We start from the raw sequence: 21,385 nt of genomic DNA, 5'->3' as shown, positions 1-21,385 counted from the left end.
ATCGAACCCATTTTTTAAACAAATGCTCATCTATGAGAGCAGCTTTACCTCAGTAATTCACAGGAATTCACAGCTTGGAAAAGTATTCACTCAAGGTCCATTAGTTAAGAGAAAAAGGTCAAATTTTCAATTAACAATATCTGTTCATCAAGTTTGCTTGTACCCAGTCCCTGTTGACAGCCGCCGAAGAGACAGTGACACTGTATGCTCCTGCACCAGCAAAGCTAGGGAATTTCTGTGCCTCCCCAAAAAAGCGTCCATGTCCCCTACCTGCTCAAATGACGGGTAATACACAGGATGCGATGCAACGCTGGGGAAGCAGATGACCAAGGCTGCTGCACTTTCTGTGTTGGGGTTGCACTGTACCGTGCCCATGGGGTTCAGAAGTTCCCCTTTCTCATCTGAAAAGCAAAGTACATAAACCCATGAACCCTAATCTTCTGCAGCTTTGGTCCAGAAAGCAGAGCACAGACTGCTTCCAGCTCGGTCACTGGACGTTGCCTGGCCCTAGCAGCTCACTTCATTTTCCTGACCTCTCACAAGCAAAGTATACATGACATCTTCAGGACAGCAGCAACCTCTTATGTCATACGTGCAATGCCAAGCAAAACAAGGCCTTCATCTTGGCAGGGCTCCAGAAGCCATCACAATATAGAGCAGTAATCCTACTGGGTCTGCTAGTCTGAACTATTACGGCCCCTCCTATAACCTAGTGGAGAGCCATGCAGAGTGCAGGGCGTCTCTTGTCATTGTGGTGGAGACCAAAGACACAAAACCAATACAGTAGCTCTATCTCCTGACATACCTGGAAAGGAGGACCACATGTGCAAGCAGCACTCCCCAGTTTTCAGCTGGTCCTTATAGTCAAAGAGCATGACATTCACCCAGGCAATTGGGCAGTCCTGCAAAGCAAGGAAAGAAGCTCACTGGGTGCTGTAACTGCAAAAGCCAGATGAAGGTCAGAGAAGAACTAACAAGAAAGTAAAACATCCCCATGCAAAGCAAACCCCTCATGACAGCCAGGAATAAGAAGTTATACAGCCTTGATCTTTTCCAAGTCTGCAAACTGCTACACAGAATGCTACAGGCAGGTAACTTCCCATTCAAGAGTACGTAGGCACCCCCTCACCAAAGAGCTGCTGTAAAGAATACACTACCCCAGGTAGCCATGCCTGTCTGCTTACCTTCTAGGTTCTCCTAAAATCAGAGTACAAGATGGCATCAAATTCAGGTATTTACCAAAACCTGGGGTCTTTTGCATAGTGCTGAATGGCACCAAACACCCCCCACAAATAGGTCTAAAACTTCATCACCCAATATTTTGCATAGCTGAAGGATCTCTAAGTTTCTGGTAAGGCCTTGCAACTCTACACTTGATATTTGAAGGCGCTATGACATATATACTTCATATATTTCACAGATTAAGGGGAGGGAGAAGAACATTAATTTTGAAACAGGGAACACAGAGTTAGCACAACTGCAGAAAACTGGGCAAAGAATGCTAGATATATCTGATAATGGGAAGAAAAGGCTTGGCTCCTTTGTACAATAATAAACGCTATCTATAGAAATCAAACTTTACGCTGCCAGTCCGCCTCACCTCCCCCCAGAATAAAACCCACAAGCCCAACCCAGTCACACAAGCCAGTCTCATTTTGGAGGTGGGAAACTCCAGCAAGTAAAACAACTGGGACGTGGCCAAGAAAGAGAACCCGTCTCTCTGCTCTAACCCAGTTCCCCGCCACCAGAGCGGACAGACTTATTCCACAAGTGACCTAAGATTTCCTGCAGTCAGGTTGCCCAAAGGGAACAGTTTACCTCATATAACAGTTTCAGCAACACCAGCATGTCACTCAGCTGCTCAGAAAACACCAAGGCTTAAGCATACGCTTAAGAAAGTAACTTACAAAGAGGTTGCGAGGCAAAATTCTAGTGAGACGCACCCACAAACAGTGTAATATTTGAAGGGAACCACAGTGAGACATCTTTTTGTTCCACTGAGACGTTCTAGAGAACGTATCAGGTTTACCCCACGTGTACGCCAAAGGACTCGGTAGAGGTAGCAAAGTCAGCATTTTCCCCTAATGCGACAAAATGAATCACTTCCAAGTGGCCTCTCGCAAACCTTTGAGTTGATTTGATTAGACTAAGTATCTTCAGTAAAATCCCATTTGAGACATCAGCTTCTAGCTCCTAGGGAAAAGCCAAACAAACCACCACCACCAGCAATAACCTTTTCTAACAGAGTAAATGACATCAAACCACAGCGCAGAGCCTGCCAAAATGCAAGGCAAGATTTTTGGGGGATAAGGTCCAGCAAAGCAACGATTCAGCATTATAAGGACAGAAATATCTCTTGCATGACTTACAGAAACCCTGAAAGCCAACCCTCTGGGTGACATTAACCCTCTGACTCATCCCAGTCAGTCTGCAAGCATGCCTGTTTTTGTGGTAGTAAATGATTTAGTCCCACCTATCTGCTCTGGACAGTCTGCATAGACAAACAACATGCGTGTAATTAACCCCCGAGTACTGTAAAAGCAAAGCAAGCAAAGAGATTATTAATCAAAAACAAACATCAGGGTGCACTCTGACTGTAACCTCCTCTTACCAATCATTTTAAAAGAGATCCGGGCAACTTACTCAGAGCTGCAGCTGACCACGTGGAAAAAAAACACTTCTGCAGAGCTCAGCTTCAGCAAGTATTGTGATTTTATATTAAGAGCTCACCAGAATGCATCCACCTTTCCCCAACACCAGAACACACATGAATAAGATCCTCTTAACAACTCAGCTAACCAGGCTGGTTTTGTTTTGTCAATCAGAAGAGCAAGATTTCCTTCCAACTGCTTCAAAACTGAGAATTTTTCCACTGTGACCACAAAAATGCAGCCTGTGGATGAATCAGATAGTCTGGTCAACAAAAGCCTCCAGCAGGAGTTGGAGTTCTGCTATTAATAAGTAAAAACACAACAACAAAAAGGTTGACCCCGGTCCTGGCCTCAAAATGTTTCCAGTCTGAAGTCTCCAACCCAGAAATTGGTCCACACAAGCAGGACTCGTGGGTTGCCTGCTGCTCCCCAGACATTAATGCGCTGTAACCCTGAGAACCCTATTGCTGTCAACACAACAAAGCTCAGCCAACCTCCCCGCAGTGAAAGGGAGCTAGCAGAACTAAAATCTTCTGCGATCACACTTATCAATCCCTCATTTCTCTGCACTCTAGTAAAGACAGCATGACTGGTTTTATGGCTGCAGAAACAATAATTTGCAGAGAAATAAATGCATTTGTTGCTCATACAGAAAACTCCTCACATGCAAAGAGCTAGAGGCATCGTGCTTAAGTTACACCACTGGGAAACCAGCAACTCAATTACAGACTGCACTTAGATCTACTTTTAGTTATTGAATTATTAATGGCCTAGAAGTTTTGGATTAGAGGTGAGGAAAGTGAGAAATATCACTACATCTCTGATTCAGAAGAAAAAAGAGCTTCCAAAGTGATTTAGCACTTTCCATCCTCAGTTTGCAGCATCTGTACAGTAACCTTGAAGATTCTGCCCTTTCATTTCACCTCACCTAAAGCTTTGCTGTAACCAGTGTTTACATTCCTCATTTTCTTCCCCCTTCTTAGCTGTTAATTTGCTCCATGGGGGATTTGCATGAAAGACCTTACTAGAAAGAAGATGCAACACAGAAGATGGTTTAACCTCAACTATATAACAAGGAAGTTGCGGAACAGCAGAACAGAAACACTAACACAAATGATTCCTCTTTACATGCATTCAGATGCTGGGTATGTTTCTTAATGGTCTTTCTGGACAAGAAATTACATTTAAACCACCCTTCCTACAGGCAGCCACTCCTCAGTTTCCTGTTCCTGTTGAAGAAGTTACTGGCCATCATTCTGTAAGCTCTTTTATTAATAAAGTCTTCTGAAAGCCAAGGGCATTTGGCTCAGAACGGTGTCCTGTGCCCTCCAGCCTGGCTCAGTCACACACTGGCTTTACTTACAGCTTTCTTGGACTTTTTCTTGGTGGAACGTGCCTTCTTTGCCTTCTCGACGACAGCGTAAAGGGCAAAGCAGAGCCGCGCCATACGGGGAAGATCACAGATGTTAATATCAAAATCCAGCCTCTGCTTCCACACTGGCTCTGAGCATACATTCACTTCAGAGCTTGACACTGTCTTGCACAGCATCTCATTGCCATGGAAGAGACCTGCTTGCACCACCAGCTGAGGGAAGGAGAAATAAGAGAACACCATGAATCCACAGGGACTTGACCTGTTTGCTGAAGACACACGATTAGAAGAGGAATGGGACAGGGCATCCGCTCCCCTGAACAGGATGCCCAACTCCTGTCTCTTTCCCGATTCACTGAGACATTAAGTTCCTTAATCTTCCTCTTTACTCAACTTCAGTAAGGGCACTGTTATCTTTTTACTTCATGCGGGCTTGCAAGAGCTGCTTAATCATTGCAAAATGCTTGGGTAATCCATTGGTAAGAGTATTACAGGTTTCATCCCGTAAAGCCAGGCAATACAAATATTCACCAAACCTTGCCCACCGAGGTGCTGCAAAAGCTCAGGAACCTGTCACGCTGAAAAAGCAGGGCAGACACCAAGAGCTGGGAAAGTGTTTATGCCAAAGAGGCGGCAAATCAACATCACAGGAGAGGGGCCCGTGCAAACAGCTGAGCCCCAAAACAGGCCTGCAGTGCAGTGCCAATGGCGAGCTGTCTGCGGGTGCATGTTCGCCTGCAAATCTGCACTGCCCTTGCAGTCTGGCAGATCGCTGTACAGCTGGTAGGCCAAGCTCATCCCCAGCTTCGCCTCTCATTACAGTATTGCTGGCTAGACTGAATCACAGGAGTCCTCCCCAGGAGAAGCTCCCTGCAAATGATGGGGCACTGGGCAGAAGTTAACTATTTCATTGCCTATTTCTTTATAAAGCCTTGCCCTGCAGAACACCAGTACATGTGATATATTCTTGCTCTGTTTCCTTTCTTGCCCAAAGTGCAGCCATTCACTTTCTCATTCGCCTGCTCCCACCTTCATGACAAACACCTTGCAAATCCCAGGGCTTTGCTGCATCATGCTTTCTGTCTTAACTTTACCAGTCACCACCTCTCCCATCATTCTCTCTTCTCAGAGCTGAATTTCCCCTCCTCTGCTTTTTGCAGACTTCCCTGCCTCTCTGCACCACTGTCAAGTGATATCATCACAGAGCAGCAGCTCTGTTTGCTACTCAGAAACTTTTGCAGGGGAGTGTTTCTAAGAATGCGTTGCTCCGTTGCTGGGCTGCTGGCTAGCAAGTTCCCTTCCCCTTCCTGTTGTGCTGCAGTTTAGAAACTGCCCAAAGGCTGAACAAAGCATAATGGAGGATCACATGAGATCAAGCTGTCGGCCCCTGCTTTCCTCACCACACAAACAAGACAGATGCAACTGGGAAACCCAAAACCAAAACCCCAAACTGAGTCAGTACCTACCTTCATTCTCTCATCTGCATTGACCTTGCTGCCTTGCACCAGCTCAATGTAGAAAGACTGCTCTAAGGACCAGAGAGAGCCATAGTTTGGCTAGAAAGAGAAGAGGATTCCGATCAGAAACAGATGCAACAAAGACTTCTCAAGCCAGCACCAGACCTCAACTCTCATCACATGCTTTTTGCTCCAACAGAGAAGAGCACTGCATCGCAGGTGGGCAGCGTGAAGTCTGTGACAACCAGGGAAGCTGTGGAGGGAGCTGGAAGGCTGGACTGGAAATTCCCAGCTCTTAGACCCCAGCTAGGAACCTGTCCTGAGAGAGGCAGGGAGAACCAGCTGCTGTTCCCAGACAAGATCAGCATCTCCATCAATGGATGGGTTGAGGGTGACCCCGCTGGGTCACTGTCCCCTTTTACCTTTTTCTTAGGGAGCGGGGGAGGCTTGGCAGCCATCTTTGGGGGGCTGGCAATACAGTTGGTTTGCTCGTCTCTCATAGCAATGATAGTGGAGGAGTGCACCATGGTCAGGTGGGGCGTTAGGCCTCGGTGCAGGCAGCTGCGAATATACTGCAAAGAGAGGACAGAATCAATGTGGATGAAACAGAGCCAGGCAGGCAAGAGCAGTCAAGCAAATCAGAACTGCCTGAAACAGAAACAGGTGGAAGGAGGAGTAAGGAAAGGACACAGCAATAATCAAAAATCAGTTTTAATTTATCTCCTCTTCCTTTATAAACCTGCAACTCACTGGACTCCTGTTGCCAGAAGTGAGAATATGAAGTGCCTTTTATAGCTGGCATTTCATCAACTGACTCAAATGGCTGCATTAAGGGAAAACACTGAGAAGGATTCAGCACTCCCAACGGCAGTTTGCCCTGCCAGGGGAACACAGGATACAGGATTACTTGCCCAACTTTCAGCAAGAGAGCCCCCAGCCCACCGTGCAAGCAGACAGACATTTCCAGAACCATAATCTATAAATACATTTACAGAGCACTTGGTACCCAGGGTCGGGCTTAGATCGCTAGCCCCCAAAAACGTAAGGATCTGTTAGGTTGCCATAAGCATCCCTTGGCCTAAGTAGCATGCAGGTCCTACCATTAATGTGTTGCATTCCTGTAAACAGAATTGCCTCCCTGATGGAGGATAACACGTCTCAATCCACCCTCCCAGCAAAAGGCAGCCATATGGGAACAGACTCATTGACAAAGCAAGACACAAGGCTCACCTGGAACTGGTACAGGGGGTAGTTCCCATAGAGATATTCACATTTCCCATTCACCTGCAGGGTGTAGTCCTCTGGGTTCTCCACCGTCTCATGGCGGAAGACAGTAGCCTGCTTCTTGATAGCATAGCTCATTAACGTGATGGGGAACTCCTTTGGGGAGATCTGGAAAGTGAAGCTCTCCTGCAATCCCAACAACACAGCATCCACTGTCAAACACCAGCAAAGGGCTGAGATCAGCACAGGGAGAAGCAGTAGCTCAGCAGATAGGTAACAACATTCCCGTTGCTGACAATAAAGAGAAGGATAGGAAGGCAGAATTACCCCCCCACACACATTAGCAAATAAGTAGGGATGTTTGCCAAACTGAGCAGGAGCACGTTTCAGCAGCGCAAGCGCAAGGCTGGAAATCAGGAACTTCAAGTCCAGTTTAAGCAGAGTCACCAGTTTGTGTGGTTGCTAGTTATTAAAAATCTTCCCGCTGTCATTCCACCAGCAAGGCGGAGGGTGGCTAGGGTCACCATGCTCACACACACTGCTCTGGAAGGCCCTTCTATGGGGGTGGCTCCTGCTTCGTGCCCAGGCACAACATGCAAAAATCCCATTAACCAAGCGTAGCAGGCAAGAACAGGGGCCCATGGGCAACACAGACCGACACCTGCAAGCAGCGTATGCTGAGCATGAGCTGAGCAGACTCTTGGGCTTCAAAAGGAAAGGTAACTATTGGATTCTGTGCTCCTCTCCTACCCAAAACCAAAAACCTTTCCACCACCACATATGCATGCAGCAACCTCAACTACCAGCTAACCAGTACACCCAACACATGTTCAGGAAGAGGAACAGCTCCCTTGCTTGGAGGCTCAGAGTCTCCCTCCCAACCATCTCCACAGGGAAAGGAATCTGGAGAATGAAGATGAACACTGAACACATGGAAACACTGTCCACGCACACATTATTCTGTCTCCAAATGCCCAAAGGTTCCCAAAGGGAAAGCACAAACCAGTCAAACATTGTCACAGAAAAGTTTGTGCTTTACCCCGCCAGACTGAAACTTGACGTTGACAAAAATGTTCTTGTTGGGGATATGTAGAGGGCCAGTCCCAAGGCCTTTGGCCATGGGCTCCAGTTGCAAGGGAAAGTTGTACTCCATCCAAGCTGCCCAGCTGAGCTGCTGCCGCTTTGCTGCTCTCTCCTCACAGAACTGGCACATTTTGGTGCGGAAATCATTCACCTCTGGGTCCTGGACAGAGTCGAACTCGTGCAAACCTAAGCAGAGAGTAAGAGAGAAAGACAAAATAAGCATCTGTACACAATGGGGGAAATCAGCCTTTGATAATCAAGCGTCTGTGAAACAGTCATTCTAAACACATGCTTACTATTTGGCCAAATGGAGAACAGTCAGCCAAGCTACTAATGATCGCTTATTTACTATGTACAATTACGCTGACTCCATTACTATAGCCCTCTGCCAGCAGGACAGATCACCCTTCTTGGGTCTGCACACACACTGTTCCCTTACCAGATCCATCAGAGACCAAACTTGCCAATTTAATCTCCTGCATAAGCAGGGCTCCATCGCTATTCCATGCGTAGCCCGGCTGTCTGGGACAGAAGCACGTTTCACCTACAGCCAACACCCCTGCCGAGACCAGTGATGGGGGAACTGACCTTTTCCAATGAGCAGGCTGATCTGGGAGTTAATAACCTTCTTGACTCTGTCGCCTTCTCGAGCCACGAGCCGCAGTACTGGTAGGAAGGGCTGGATGTCACAAAGCCGCCGTTGCTCATCCTCCAGCTCTTGCTGTTCTGCTGTCTGGTTGATGCACGTGAAGACATAGGCCTCGGGATCACTGAGCATATGGTACAGCGGCTCATACTGAGCGTGCCTCCACACCACCTGGGCCAGACCAACAGCAAGCTGAAACTACCGCTGCACTGCCAGAACCTCGTCTTCCTCTTACTGTCACCCCACAACCTCGCCCTCCCAAGATACACCATTTAGCAAGGGCAACGCACAGCCAAACCTCCTCACAGCATTCCTGGACCTGCGATCACAGGCTGCTTTTCAACCAAGTCTGGTGAGTCCAACTCACGCTGAACTGCTGGGTAGATTTATTTGCAAATGCCTTTAACTGACTTCCTTTTTTCATGCTTGCCATTTGTTTCAGGCAAAGTAAATCCCTCAACCTCAGTATTTAAATAACCCCCACCTGAATACTTCACAGTAAGTACCTGCTGACTGCTAGCCTTGTGAAATAGAGGTATTGCTCCCACTGGAAGCAGAATTGGGATAAGTAACTTGTCCCCAGTAACATGAAATCTGTGACAAGAGCCAAGAACTTTTCTGAAGTCTTCTCAACACTGTCCAGTTCCCAGAGATCCTTTGCTCCCAGTGGACGGCACTTCCACATGACTGTTCGTATTCCATTTCTTCACTCTCATCCTAAGCGCCTGCTCTAGGAGACAGAACTCCAGAGCAGATGGCCTCTGGTCTGACCCAGCATGCCTACCGGCTGCAAAACACGGGCTTGTAACTTAACAGCTGGAACCAATCAGCTCTACTTACAGGTTTTTTTGGTTGGTTTTGGGTTTGGGTTTTTTCACCTGAAAATTGCAGCATGAGAAAACTTGGAATAATCTGGCACTGTGCTGCTGTCCCTTGTGATCTGTGACTCATCTAGGCCAGGTTGTTGCTGCAGAGAAAACCTTTTTCACTGTTTTCCTTCACTCTCCCCTAGCCCTGCTTCCTGCCCAGGGAAACAAGGAAGCAGCTACATTTTGTTTACACGTGGTTTCACTACAGCGTCTTATTCCTCAAATGAAGCACTAAGAAAAATCCTCTCTATCATTCCCATTCCCAATATTCAGTATTCAGTTTCTGTGAGGCAAGAGAAGGCTGGGCTAGCATCCTGAATACTTTGAGTCAGTCCAGCATTTGTATTTGACTATTTGCAGGTGACTTCTCTAGCATAAGCACACACAAGAGCTTTCATAACGAAAAAATCCAGTGTGGGGACTGGTTGGGTCAGGTGAGCAGTAATTGAACACACAGTCCACAAGTCCTATGTGGCCAACTCAGACCTGCCCTCACTCCACAGTTACTCTAATTCTCCTCCCAAGGTTGGACACGTACCCAGAGCATCGAGCCCGACACCACTGGCACCACCACCAGCACCCTGCCGCTGGCAGTCTCAGCGGCTAGCCGTGGGTTTAGTGCATTGCAGAGGCTGTCACAAGGGAGAGGCTCTCCTAGTGAGTCACAAGGAACTGCTTCAGAGCAATGCAGAAGAAACCCAGCTTGCACTGAGTATAGACCCAACACCACATTTCCCCAGGTGCTCCCCAAGAACAGACTCCTTGTTCCAGGAATTGCAGGCAAGACTGTGGAACAAGGCTGTTACCTGCTTGATGGTGCCCAAGCTGGCATTGCAGGACACAGACAGGTTTAAGTATATGCCTGTGGGCAGCAGAAAGTCCACCTGGATGTTTTGGTTTTCCCCCTTGGACCAGAATTCCATAGGGCAGTAAATGCCTGGGGGCATCCTGCTCACTTCTTAACTACCACCTGCAAGAAAAGGGGAAAAAAGTCTGTTGCTGTTGACTACATAATATCTCCTCGGATCTGTGCTGGGCTCTGTAGAAAGTTAATGTGCAAAAGGACCCAAAGAAAGGAAGGTTAGCATATCCTCAAAGTTCAGGAAAACATGCACCTTAGTCAAATTTCCAGTCCAGTGTCTTTAAGCCACAGAGGCATTCTTGCTACAGAATTCCCTTCTATTTCAATGCAACCCTTTCTTAATTTCTTCTAGACTGGGATTAACATCTACATCTGTATTTGACAAAGAAATTAAAGAATTATTTTCACTTGAGAACGAAGGCACTTGTCCCGATAGCTCATCTACGACCAAGCAGCCAACAGAAACAATGAGTCCCTACCCTTGGCTTTGGAAGGCAATCCTCAGGCCACATGCTCCAAGCTCCACTTTGTTTTTCCAGAGCTCAGTTCCAGTCTGAAAGAGGGAGAAAGAGGTGTTGCTGGTTCTGAGTATGCATGCAGTTTTATATACACAAACAAGTAATATTCCACTGTATATCCCCCCTCTACAGGTACAGGAAAATGAAATCTAAGGCTGAGGCGATCAAAACAGGTTTGTTAACTCCATCTGTATCCTTTCACTTGGAAGGGCTCTACAATTTATTCACATCCAAAGAACACAAATAAGAGAAAAGGAATCTGAATGCTATCAGGTACAAACTGTTGTTTTCAAACACAGGATAAGTGCACACGTGAACAGCTAAAACAAAAAGCATCAGCAGAAGCCTGTCATATGGTTTCTTTCTTAAAGATGTGTAATACCAAAGTCGGAGAAACCCTCATGCTCCATCCATTTACCCATAAGCAAAATAATGCAGCAGTATAAAACTCCAGTTTCCTCCACAGACGACAGGCAGCAGAGCATGGTGTCCCCATGTGCAGGCAGAGCTTGGAGCTGTTAGCATTAGCTCCTAGCAAGAGACAGATAAATGGCCCTAAGTGCCTTCGACCACCTCAGCAGAGAAACCAGCTCACCTAAATTCCCCCTCACTGTCTAGAGAGTTTTTTCCACCAGGTTAGCAGAGAAGCATGCCAGTAGTACAGCCTGGAGGGTGCTCGCATAGCCATGGCTCATAGCTGCTGTGGAAACCAAGGCGCCAGCCTCCTGCCGGTCTGACCCTTTGCTGGTTCTAAATTCAGCCCTGCACATGCCCCGAGCAATTCTAACAGTATCGCTTATCCTCAGCCCATGAAACCCGTACAAAATTTGCTCATTCACAACTTAAAATATGGCTTTGCAGCTGTCAGTGTACAAACTTCGAAAGAAACTGAGCAACATGCTGCTGAAGATTCGGGTCTCCCAAATCATGAAGTCCTGCTGGCAGCTTCTCATGAGCCCGCCCTATGCTTCAGTATGACAAGAAGCCCAGCATCTTATCTGCCAGTGCCTGGGAGCACAACGCTTCCCCATCGGCAGTGAGGTAAGGATTCCCAGAAACACGAGCTATGTTTTATCTGTCCTGCTTCCTCCGAGCACATGCTGTATCACACAGAGACCGGATACAGAGACCACAAAACCACCCATGTGCCTTAAGAGGGAGGGAAGTAAAAGGGGGAGGAGGCAAGGTTTACAAGTTTGAATAAAGCAAAACAAGCTTGCCTCATCTTCTGCTCATTAACAAGAAAGCCAGCAAGTTTCTAGAATATCTGCTACCTCAGCCTTTCCCAAAGGCAACAAAAGCAGCAAACTACCACGACTCTACTGACCAGCAGAGATGGAAGACACAACGGCCGAACTGCTTCCTTCTGCTGAGGATTTCTACCTGATGCCACATCCCACCAGATACGAAGTACCTATCTAAGCTATTAGCACTACAATGTCAAGTTCAAGTTGCTCAATACCTCATCTTTCCAAACTCACTGATCATCTCCCGACGTAGAGGGATTTTTCCAACAGAACCTGGAGTGGATATGCCAAAGGAAGAATAACTCTGGACTCGCACTGTCTCTAACACTTCATTTGCCAAGCCTCTCCCCTTCCCGTTGCTGAATTCAGAACGCTCTACTAGCTGGACCTTAGGTCTGATCCAGTGTGACAGTTTTTACACGAAGCAAGCTCTGCAAAGATGAATACTCCTGCACCACCCCACTTTCATCTTCCCTTTTGCCTTGGGAAATTGGAACAGAGTTCTTGAGGCTGTAAGCTTGTTTGCACTATCTTGGCCTCATGAATAAAAGTAATTACAGTTCCCTTTTCTCTGGGTCATTCTGCCATTTGTGAATAGCCAAATGCAGCATCGCTCCTTTTTATCGGGGTTTACACTACTGGGGTTGTTTGAGATATACTGTCTTTCACTGCAGCAGCCTTTAAAAAAAGGATTCCCCATTGCAGCTGTCAATTTTTAAAAGCCCCAGCATCATCTCAGCCTTTCATCCTGGTGGACAGAAAGATTATTGTTAAAAATCCCATATTGTAGTAGGGTTCTGACCTGGAGGTCTGGTAGCCTGAGGTTCAAGTTAATCAACCCGTACTTGACAGAAATTAGTTTACTGCACAACTTGCGTATCTCTCAAAGCTAGGGCAAGCAAGGGTGAGACAGAAGTTCATGTTTTAGTGGGATGCAAACCCACAGAACCAACCTCAAGCAGGCACACAGGCTATCAAAGGCCCCTGCTTTTCAACACCAGGCTGTAACCACCCACTTTCTACCATAAGACACCCCCAGTCCTCACTCTTCCAACTGCAATATACCCCAAAACGGAGGATCATAGAATGGTTTGGGTTGGAAGGGACCTTAAAGATCATCTGGTTCCAAGCCCCCTGCCACGGGCAGGGACACCTTCCACTAGACCAGGCTGTTCAAAGCCCCATCCAACCTGGCCTTGAACACTTCCAGGGATGGGGCATCCACAGCTTCTCTGGGCAACCTGTTCCAGTGCCTCAGCGCCCTCATAGTAAAGAACTTCTTCCTTGTATCCAACCTAAATCTACCCTCTTTCAGTTTAAAGCCATTACCCCTTGTCCTATCACCACATGCCCTTGTACGAAGTCCCTCTCCAGCTTTCTTGTAGGCCCCCTTCAGGTACTGGAAGGCTGCTATAAGATGTCTTCTTGCTAGAATACGGCCACATTCCCCCACCTACATCTTCCTATAATACTTCTTCCTCCCCCACCAGCCGCATCTCCCACAACCCTCAAATACTGGTTTCAAGTGCAAGACAGGTACGCTGCTGCCTTCCGACTCCAAGAACGCCAGTTTAGCAGGACAGGACGCATGTGGCGCTTGGCACCCCAGGGGCTAAGAAGCAGAACGGACAACCAGAACGCACAAAGCTCTTGATCTACAGCTGGCACGTACATACGCTCCATCCAAGAGAGAGACACCTCAAGACTGGCCGGACAGCTGATCTGTTTGGGTGGCCAAACAAGTCGTAACAACGCGTACACCCAAGTTAAAGACCTGGCCCTCCTGCAGACCAAGTATATTGCTCTGTGAACTTCATGTAGCCCCTGAACCGGAGGTATGCACAGAACGTTTGAGGAAACTGCAGGGCCTCAAATATCTCCTCATTCATTTCAGGCAGCAATTTTCCTCTAGGCCTGCTTGTACACAAGCCTGACCTAAAAACTGTCCCATGGTATGTAACTTGCTTGGGCAGGAATCCTAAGACCATGTGCTGTAAAGGCTACGAGTGACAGGCTGTCTACAAGCCGTGCAACCGTACTGACTGCAGGAAAGGGTGTTGCACGGGCAGAAGTTGCAGGGGCAGCGTCTGGTTGGCAGTGCTGCTGGCGTAGCTGAGCACATGAAAACAAGACGCAGTTTGCTCAAAACGTTATTCCGTTGTTTCCCGAGATGAGCAGGGCCCCAGCTGCCCTGAAGAAAGAACCACTCTTCCTATCCCACGGGGAAGCAGTAATGGAAGCTCTTTTCCCAAAAGAAGCAAGCACACTTGATGGGAACCTCGGATCTTGCTAAGAAAATGCGAGGAGTGACCAGCCACAACCCAATGGGAGAGCCCAGCGGTGGGACAAGCAGCGTGTGGACTGGCTGATGCACAGCATGGGCTGTGACTACCATCTGCATGGGGCCGTCACAGCTGCTTCTTTCAGTGTGCAGATAAACAAGCTCTCAAACTGCAGAGCACAGTATCGCTTCGGACTTCTCACGAGCACGTAAGAGGAAGAGAAATGCATGCTGTCACACAACGCAGGTCCCAAAGCATCAAGCACGTGCCCAACAATACACTTCCATGGGTCCAAACACAAAGCTATTCCCCACAACTCCCAGAGAATTCAAGTGTACTCACCTTTACACATGTATTTCTGCTCTGTGGAATATTTTTGTAAGGGGAAAGTAAAAATCTGTGCAAGGCGGACTTTCTCAGGAAACTAGGAATGAAATACACGTCGACCCATTCCACACTGACCCCTGCCTCTGGTTCAGACCAGCCCAACAAGCAGCAAAACTCCTAGTAGCGGACAATCGCTCCGTAATCCCTCAGTAATTTTGAGATGTGGAGTCATTTCCTAGGGGAGCAATCAGGAAAGACGCATCCATTGGTACTAATCGCTTCCTTGCCGAGAGTCGTATCTTACAATGCCCAGACCTCTTCATCGCTGGGCAGAAAAAGATGTGGATGAAAATAATCATAAGACAACATACCAGGTTTCAGATGAAGGCAAGTCCTCAACTTCCCCTCCCTGCTTTGCCTCAATTTCTTATTCTGCAGGAAGGCTACAGACTGCTTTACCCTCCTTAAGTTTTCCCCTTGCATTAATTAGCGTGAAGGTAATAAACATCTATCTTTCCCAAAGAGGAGAGATGACCAAGGCAGAGCTGATACGCATGTGGGACTAGTCCATGCACTAGCCTGCCAGGACAGAACACAAACCCCTATGTTACTGCGTGCCATATAACGAATATAGGCCCAACATCAGTAATAGGAGGTAGCGTATGGTTTGAGTTCACACACCCTGAAGAATACATAGTTGAGCATAAAGGCAAATTTACGCAGGGTGCAACAGACACATTTGAAATTACCCAGTCAGTATTTAACAAGCAAGCAGTCAACATAAAATACACTAACACAAATCTCCTCTTACAAAGTTTATCAACCACAGCTCTGGTGTTTACAACATACAACTGCTATTGAGAGGGGGGAAAAAAAAGGCAAAAAAAAAAAAGCAGCAAGCTAGCAAGATCACACATGGAGCAGCGTTCCACAAACCTCTGTGAGGCTGCAGCGTTAGACAGACACGGAAGCTCTAACGCCCACAAACAGATTACAAAATTACTAAACCCCAGGACTACAAAAATACCTTTCAAGTTTATAAGAAATGAGTGGCGCGGAGCTCACAGGTGATGGGTGTAGCGTGGGAGACAGCAGGCAGTCACTTTCATTGCAGGCATCGACTTAGCTGGGGGAGGAGACCACGGGAATTTTTACATACACACGTGTTTGACATGTCTTCCCCACACAATCAACACACTTAGCAGATGTGAATCAACCCGAAGCTTTCATAGGCGCAGACCCATTTCAGTGAGTGTTCTGGAGGTGTTTTAAGCTTGGGCTTGCTTTTCTTGGTGAGGGTCACGGGGTGAAACAGGTCTGCTGTACACTGCGGGCAAGTCATTTGAGCATTGACAGACTGAAAAATTAACCTGCAAATTCCCCTCCAAGAACAGACTGGGAAAACTCCCATAGCGGGTAAGCATGCCTCCAGAGACACACAGGCAAGTCGACCTGTGACTGTCTGGGGGAGGTTTGTAGGGGGACTCCCCCCTCACTGGGCTAGCTGGATACTCTCATCCAGGTGCCAGCCACTTAACTTAATCACACAGAAAAAAACATGCTGTATCCGCTTCCCTTGTGGCATAACGTAAAAAACCCTGATTCAGGCTCCAGTCCCATGATGTGGATGCAGCCAACAGAAGCTCATAGTAAGACTGGCCTTTGCAGCTCTGCCTGCTGACAGGTATTGACAACCTGGCTATTTATTCATCTAAAAACGAACACATGCTGGTGAGAGGTGCTAGAGACACAGCCTCAGGGACTGCTGGCCTGCATAGGTGCAAGAGTCTGCTGCGCTGCCCCGCTCACCCCAGCTGAGCAGGGACCTCCAACGCAGCGGATCGGACTTGATGCTCCAGCCAGCCTCCAGGATCCGCAGCAAGCTGGACTGAGAGCTCACAGCCATCCCCTGCAGGCTGCCACCAAGAGTGACTCTGAGCCTGGACATTCAGCTAGCAGCAGCCTTTTATACCAGAAGAATGGCTTTGCTGCCTTCTTGAATACCTGCTAACATCATTCATTTTAGAGGTGGCATTAATAGGATAGATTTTGCTCTCATGGCAACAAAAGTGTTTTCTTTACAACTTCCATTAAGCTTCCTGTAAAATACAGATCGGTGTCCCAACTGTGCTGTTAGGCCATCATTGCTCTTTCAGTTCCTGTGACAGTGTTGCACCTTCAGTATAGACCTGAGTTGCGCCAGAGCTCTATCTCTGGTTCCTCCTTCAACACATGCACACAAGTGTAAGACTTGGCCTATGAACTAGGTAGGAAAAAACTAGGACACCTTGAAAAGGTGTGGAGAAGCATTCAAGTACTCAACAACCCCTAAAATCAATGCTTTTGTATCTTCAGGGTTCGTTTCCTCAAACCCTAGTTTAGAATATTCTAATCTCCTTCATTTAGTTTACCATAATAAGACTTCTACCTCCACCAAATATAAAAATCAAATAAAGGTTTTTGCATATTATCAGCTTCTGTTTTGTACATGGATCTCTCATATCCTGCCACACAATTCCCAGCACTGATTCATTCATTCTTTCAACAGTTGTTCATCCAGCTCTACATAGTAGACACATAGTTACATCGGTTCGATAACGCCTTTTCTTAGAGATTTCTAAGCCCCTGATTAATCACCTTTACTCCCTACTTTGCTTACACAAACCATTAGACTGAAGTAGACATACAGTGGAATCTGCCCAGGAAAACTGGGCAAGGGATGACGATGCACACATCTAACTCTTCAGGCTTCTAAAACACTACAGAGCATCCCCTTCCCTACCAGAGGGGCTGATAACCAGCATTTACGTACCAAAATCAGCATCTTCCGTGCATCAAGATGTCAGCAGAGAACACGGATTTTTCCATCTTCCAAGGAAGCGTTCTAGCTATGCGGAGACTACAAGGATCAGGCTTTGAACAACCACTGGATCCAAAGAATCCCTTGGCTTGTGCCCTTCCCTTTATGAAATACAGGCTCCTTTACTTTGAGCATTCATATTGCTCAGTGCCCGCCTTACACAGGCACACCCCCATAAAACAGGCTCCCAGAGAAAAGTAATGGGAAGCAGAACTACGCTAATGTAATCTGAACTGGAGCTAACCTTGTTTGTGTGCAGGGCTAATGATGAAAGGGATTGTCAGCAAGGAAAAAGATAGGAAAGCAGAACGTACACGTGGTGAGAAAAACAGGCTGCAGTTCTGTGGGGCTCCCAGCTCCAGAGCAACGAGAGAAGAGCATCAGCAATATATACCATCATTCAAGCTCAGCAGGACCTTAGCTCCAACCACACGTAATAGCCAGAGGGAGGGAAAGGGGAGCTTAGGTAAAGCAACTTAAGAGAAATGGAAATATAAAGCCATACCTCATTCTGGAAGTAAAACAGTATCACTAGAGAAAGGCAGAGGAACATCAGGGAGTAAGAAAAGCATCTGATGGGAGGATTCGAGAACCTTGCTCTGGTGGAAACTTTCAAGCAGCCTTTAGGCAAGTTCACAGTCAATCAACCACGCTTTCAGTACTGAGCGAGCATCTAGTGGGAAACAGCATACTTAGTAAGAGCTTGAAAACTGACAACTTGCAAAGTTCCATTCCCAACCCTGACAATTGTTTGATGCACGATTTCAAACAACTAACTCCTCTTGTTTCGGTTTTCTCATATGCACAAGTATATCTCATGAAGGATGCTGTAATTCTTAAACGCTGGCAAAGTGATTTGGGATCTTTGCACTCTTGTTATTACCACTAACACAGGCATAAGTCTGGGAGTTCAAGGACGCCGTGACAAATGAAAGCTTCTAGCTGAAGAGGTTGCTGAAATTAGTCTTTTGCAACTGGTCCCATGAGTGGGCAATACCAGAAACCCAAGTGCATCTTGCTGATGAAAACAAAAAATAAGCCATACGTGTCTAATGACCCTCCATCGCTCCATTCAACTTTCTTTACTTTCAGGTTCCCATCTCGAGCACACAGAGCACACCGTACTTAGGGGTTACAAGGCCCTCTTTAGAGAGCTCTTAAAAGACCCTCACGCCCTGCCAAAAGACACAATCCAAAGCTAACCCATAGCAGAAACACGCACCGCTGTTAGCGACTAACGGAGGCAGCACAGCTCCAACGCCAAAGGAGGCACGGATGGCAAGATGTTGCCAAGCACGCACAAACGTCTGGGTGACTCTTAATCGCAGCGACAAGGTGCCGGGTGCCAACCCTTCCAGGTAAGGACTGGGCAGAAATCCTAGCAGGACGAGACCCCTCCACCGCCCCGTGGAGCGGGTCAGCAGGTGACACGAGTGGCTACCGTCCAGTTCCTGGCCAAAAAAGACAGCCCGCTGCCACCCGCCCGCCTTGGAAGCCGGGAGGAGCGCTGCTGCGGCCAGCACGTCCCTTCCCGCGGGGGGTACGGCGGCGAGGGCTGGCCCCCAAAGCGGCTACAGCCTGCGTCCCGCCCGCCGATGACCGGCTCTCAAAACGCCCCGTTTTCATAAAGCAGAAGTGCTTTTCCTGAAGAATACAGTTCGATAAAGGGGCCCGAGGAGGAATTAGGCTTTGCCGCAGAGACACCCGCAGGAGCGCGACGCGGAGGACAGGCACCCACCAGCCGCGGGGACCCCGGCCGTGCCCGGGCCGAGGCTCCCGGAGCCGCGGCGGGGGGGGGGGGGTGCGCAGCGGCCCGGCCCGGCGGGGGGCGGGACAGGCGGCCGCTGCTGCCGGGCCCCGCTCCTCCCCGCCACCGCCTCCCCCCGGCCCCAGGCCCCGGCCCGGCGCTCACCTGCGCTGCTGGCCCGCGGCGGCCGGCATCCCGCGCTCCCGGCGCCGCCCGGCCCCGGCTCCCGCCCGGCCCCGCCGCCGGCCCCGCCCCGCCCAGGCACCGTCTGCAAAGGGGCCGCCCGCGCCCCGGCGTCGGGCACCGTCTGCAAAGGGCCGCGCTCCGGCGAGGCCGCGCCGCCCACCCGCGTCCCGGGGCGCCGGCGGCCACGCACCGGCAAGCGCGCGTAACCCCCGGTAACCCCCGGTAACCCCGCTGCGCCGGGCGCCGGTCACGGTCTGCAGGTAGCCGCGCACCTGAACCCCCGCAGCAGCTGCGCACCGCTGGTCCTGCACCAGCCATTCCGCACTGGGCCCGGGAAGTGCACAGCTGTAGCCGTGTGTGTCACGCAGCTGTAACCCTGCGGCACTGGGCTCCAGTCATCCAGCACTGCACAGCAGTGGCCCTTTGTCACACACAGGTCTCTCCAGCTGGGCACTGCACGCCAGGAAGCTGTGCAGCACTGGTTTGTGCAGCCTCCTGCAGGAGAAGATGCACAACAGGCGATGCAACACCCCTAGGAGAAATCAATCATAGAATCATGGAATTGTTTGGGTTGGATGGGACCTTAAAGATCATCTGGTTCCAACCCCCTGCCACGGGGGACAAGGTTGCTCAAAGCCCCATCCAGCCTGGCCTTGAATGCTTCCAGGGATGGGGCACCCACAGCTTCTCTGGGCAACCTGTTCCAGGGCCTCACCATCCTCATAGTAAACAATTTCTTCATTATATCTAACCTAAATCTACATTTTTTCAGTTTAAAGCCATTATCCCTTGTCCTATCGCTATGCACCCTTGTATGAAGTCCCTCTCCAGCTTTCTTGTAGCCCCCCTTCAGGCACTGGAAGGCTGCTGTAAGGTCTCCCCGCAGCCCTCTCTTCTCCAGGCTGGACAACCCCAACTCTCTCAGCCTGTCCTCACAGGAGAGGTGCTCCAGCCCACTGACCATCTTCATGGCCCTCCTCTGGACCTGCTCTAACAGGTCCATGTCCTTCTTACACTGGGGGCCCAGAGCTGGACGCAGGGCTCCAGGTGGGGCCTCACGACAGCAGAGTAGAGGGAGAGAATCCCCCCCCTCCACTTGCTGCTCACACTTCTTTCGATGCAGCCCAGGGTGCGCTTGGCTTTCTGGGCTGCAAGGGCACGTTGGCAGGTCGTGTTGAGCTTCTCATCAACCAACACCCCCAAGTCCTTCTCCTCAGAGCTGCTCTCTATCCATTCTCCGCCCAGCCTGTATTTGTGGTTGGGATCGCCCCGACCCACGTGCAGAACCTTGCACTTGGCCAACCCTGGCCACCAAGCACAGAAAACGTCCAAGGCATTACGTGGCTGCCACCGCCCTGACGCAGGTGGCATCATGCATGCTCAGGGACACACTGCTGGTAACACCAGACAATAGCTCCATCACTACCAGAGTTGAAGGGCTGACTATAGGACACAATGTTGAAGGTAGGCCCTAAATCCACATGCATGTGTAAAACTACTCACAGAGGAGATTTTAAACGGTTTGGGATTCACTCTGTACCTGGAAAGGGCTTTGTTGACAACCTCAGTCACGCAATTGTTTCTTCATCTGAAAAAGTTTTGTGCAATAACGATGGGGAGGACCCCAAATCCCAAACGAGAGTCAAGTGATTTTGGGGACGAGAAGAAATGCCTTCATGGCAGCAAGGTGCCGGCGGGGCCCCAGGTGGGAGCAGGGTAGCAATAGGTTGTAACACGCCTGGTGTTTCACTAGTGCCTGCTAATTATGGGAGGGAGGGGAACCAAGCACACCTTTATATGTTGAATACCAAGGACATACAGGCTATCTACCTATTTTTTTTCTCCCCCAACCTATCGCACAGGTCCGTTGGCTGCAGGGAAACCCACCCAGGCACCAAACCACCGTGCAAGGGCCCATCCCACCAGCGCCCCAAGGGTCGGCCGCTTCTCAGACACCCCATGGGGCTGCAATCACCCTCCTGCACAGAGCATCTCTCTGACTTGGCACGGGAAATTAGTCGTTCCAAAGAAGCAGCAGATGGGGATAAGAAGTG

General features: G+C 48.9%; 1 protein-coding gene across 8 annotated transcripts in view; it reads right to left on the bottom strand.

The window, feature by feature from the left end:
• PIK3CD (phosphatidylinositol-4,5-bisphosphate 3-kinase catalytic subunit delta) overlaps positions 1–19,379 on the bottom strand; it is a 33,554-nt gene extending 14,175 nt beyond the window's left edge. For 2 of the 8 annotated variants that reach the window (XM_082329027.1, XM_082329034.1), the window contains exons 1-11: positions 19,311–19,379; positions 10,644–10,717; positions 10,109–10,272; positions 8,376–8,604; positions 7,744–7,973; positions 6,711–6,890; positions 5,903–6,052; positions 5,490–5,579; positions 4,015–4,236; positions 806–902; positions 271–401 (exon numbers count right to left, since the gene is read on the bottom strand). In XM_082329027.1, coding sequence (XP_082185153.1) covers positions 271–401; positions 806–902; positions 4,015–4,236; positions 5,490–5,579; positions 5,903–6,052; positions 6,711–6,890; positions 7,744–7,973; positions 8,376–8,604; positions 10,109–10,249 — 1,470 coding nt within the window. In that variant the 5' untranslated portion in view covers positions 10,250–10,272; positions 10,644–10,717; positions 19,311–19,379. Of the gene's footprint in view, positions 1–270; positions 402–805; positions 903–4,014; positions 4,237–5,489; positions 5,580–5,902; positions 6,053–6,710; positions 6,891–7,743; positions 7,974–8,375; positions 8,605–10,108; positions 10,273–10,643; positions 10,718–11,277; positions 11,299–11,559; positions 11,581–14,553; positions 14,720–15,565; positions 15,665–17,903; positions 18,020–18,620; positions 18,677–19,310 lie in introns of those variants that run through there. The other 6 variants (XM_082329029.1, XM_082329031.1, XM_082329030.1 and 3 more) reach the window with 6 other exon arrangements.
• Between the last annotated feature and the right edge of the window lie 2,006 nt (positions 19,380–21,385).

The sequence above is a fragment of the Platalea leucorodia genome (assembly GCF_965183815.1).
Source record: "Platalea leucorodia genome assembly, chromosome: 17".
Taxonomy (NCBI): domain Eukaryota; kingdom Metazoa; phylum Chordata; class Aves; order Pelecaniformes; family Threskiornithidae; genus Platalea; species Platalea leucorodia.
The sequence above is the reverse complement of the archived record's forward strand: the minus strand, read 5'-3'. Positions and strand labels throughout refer to the sequence as shown.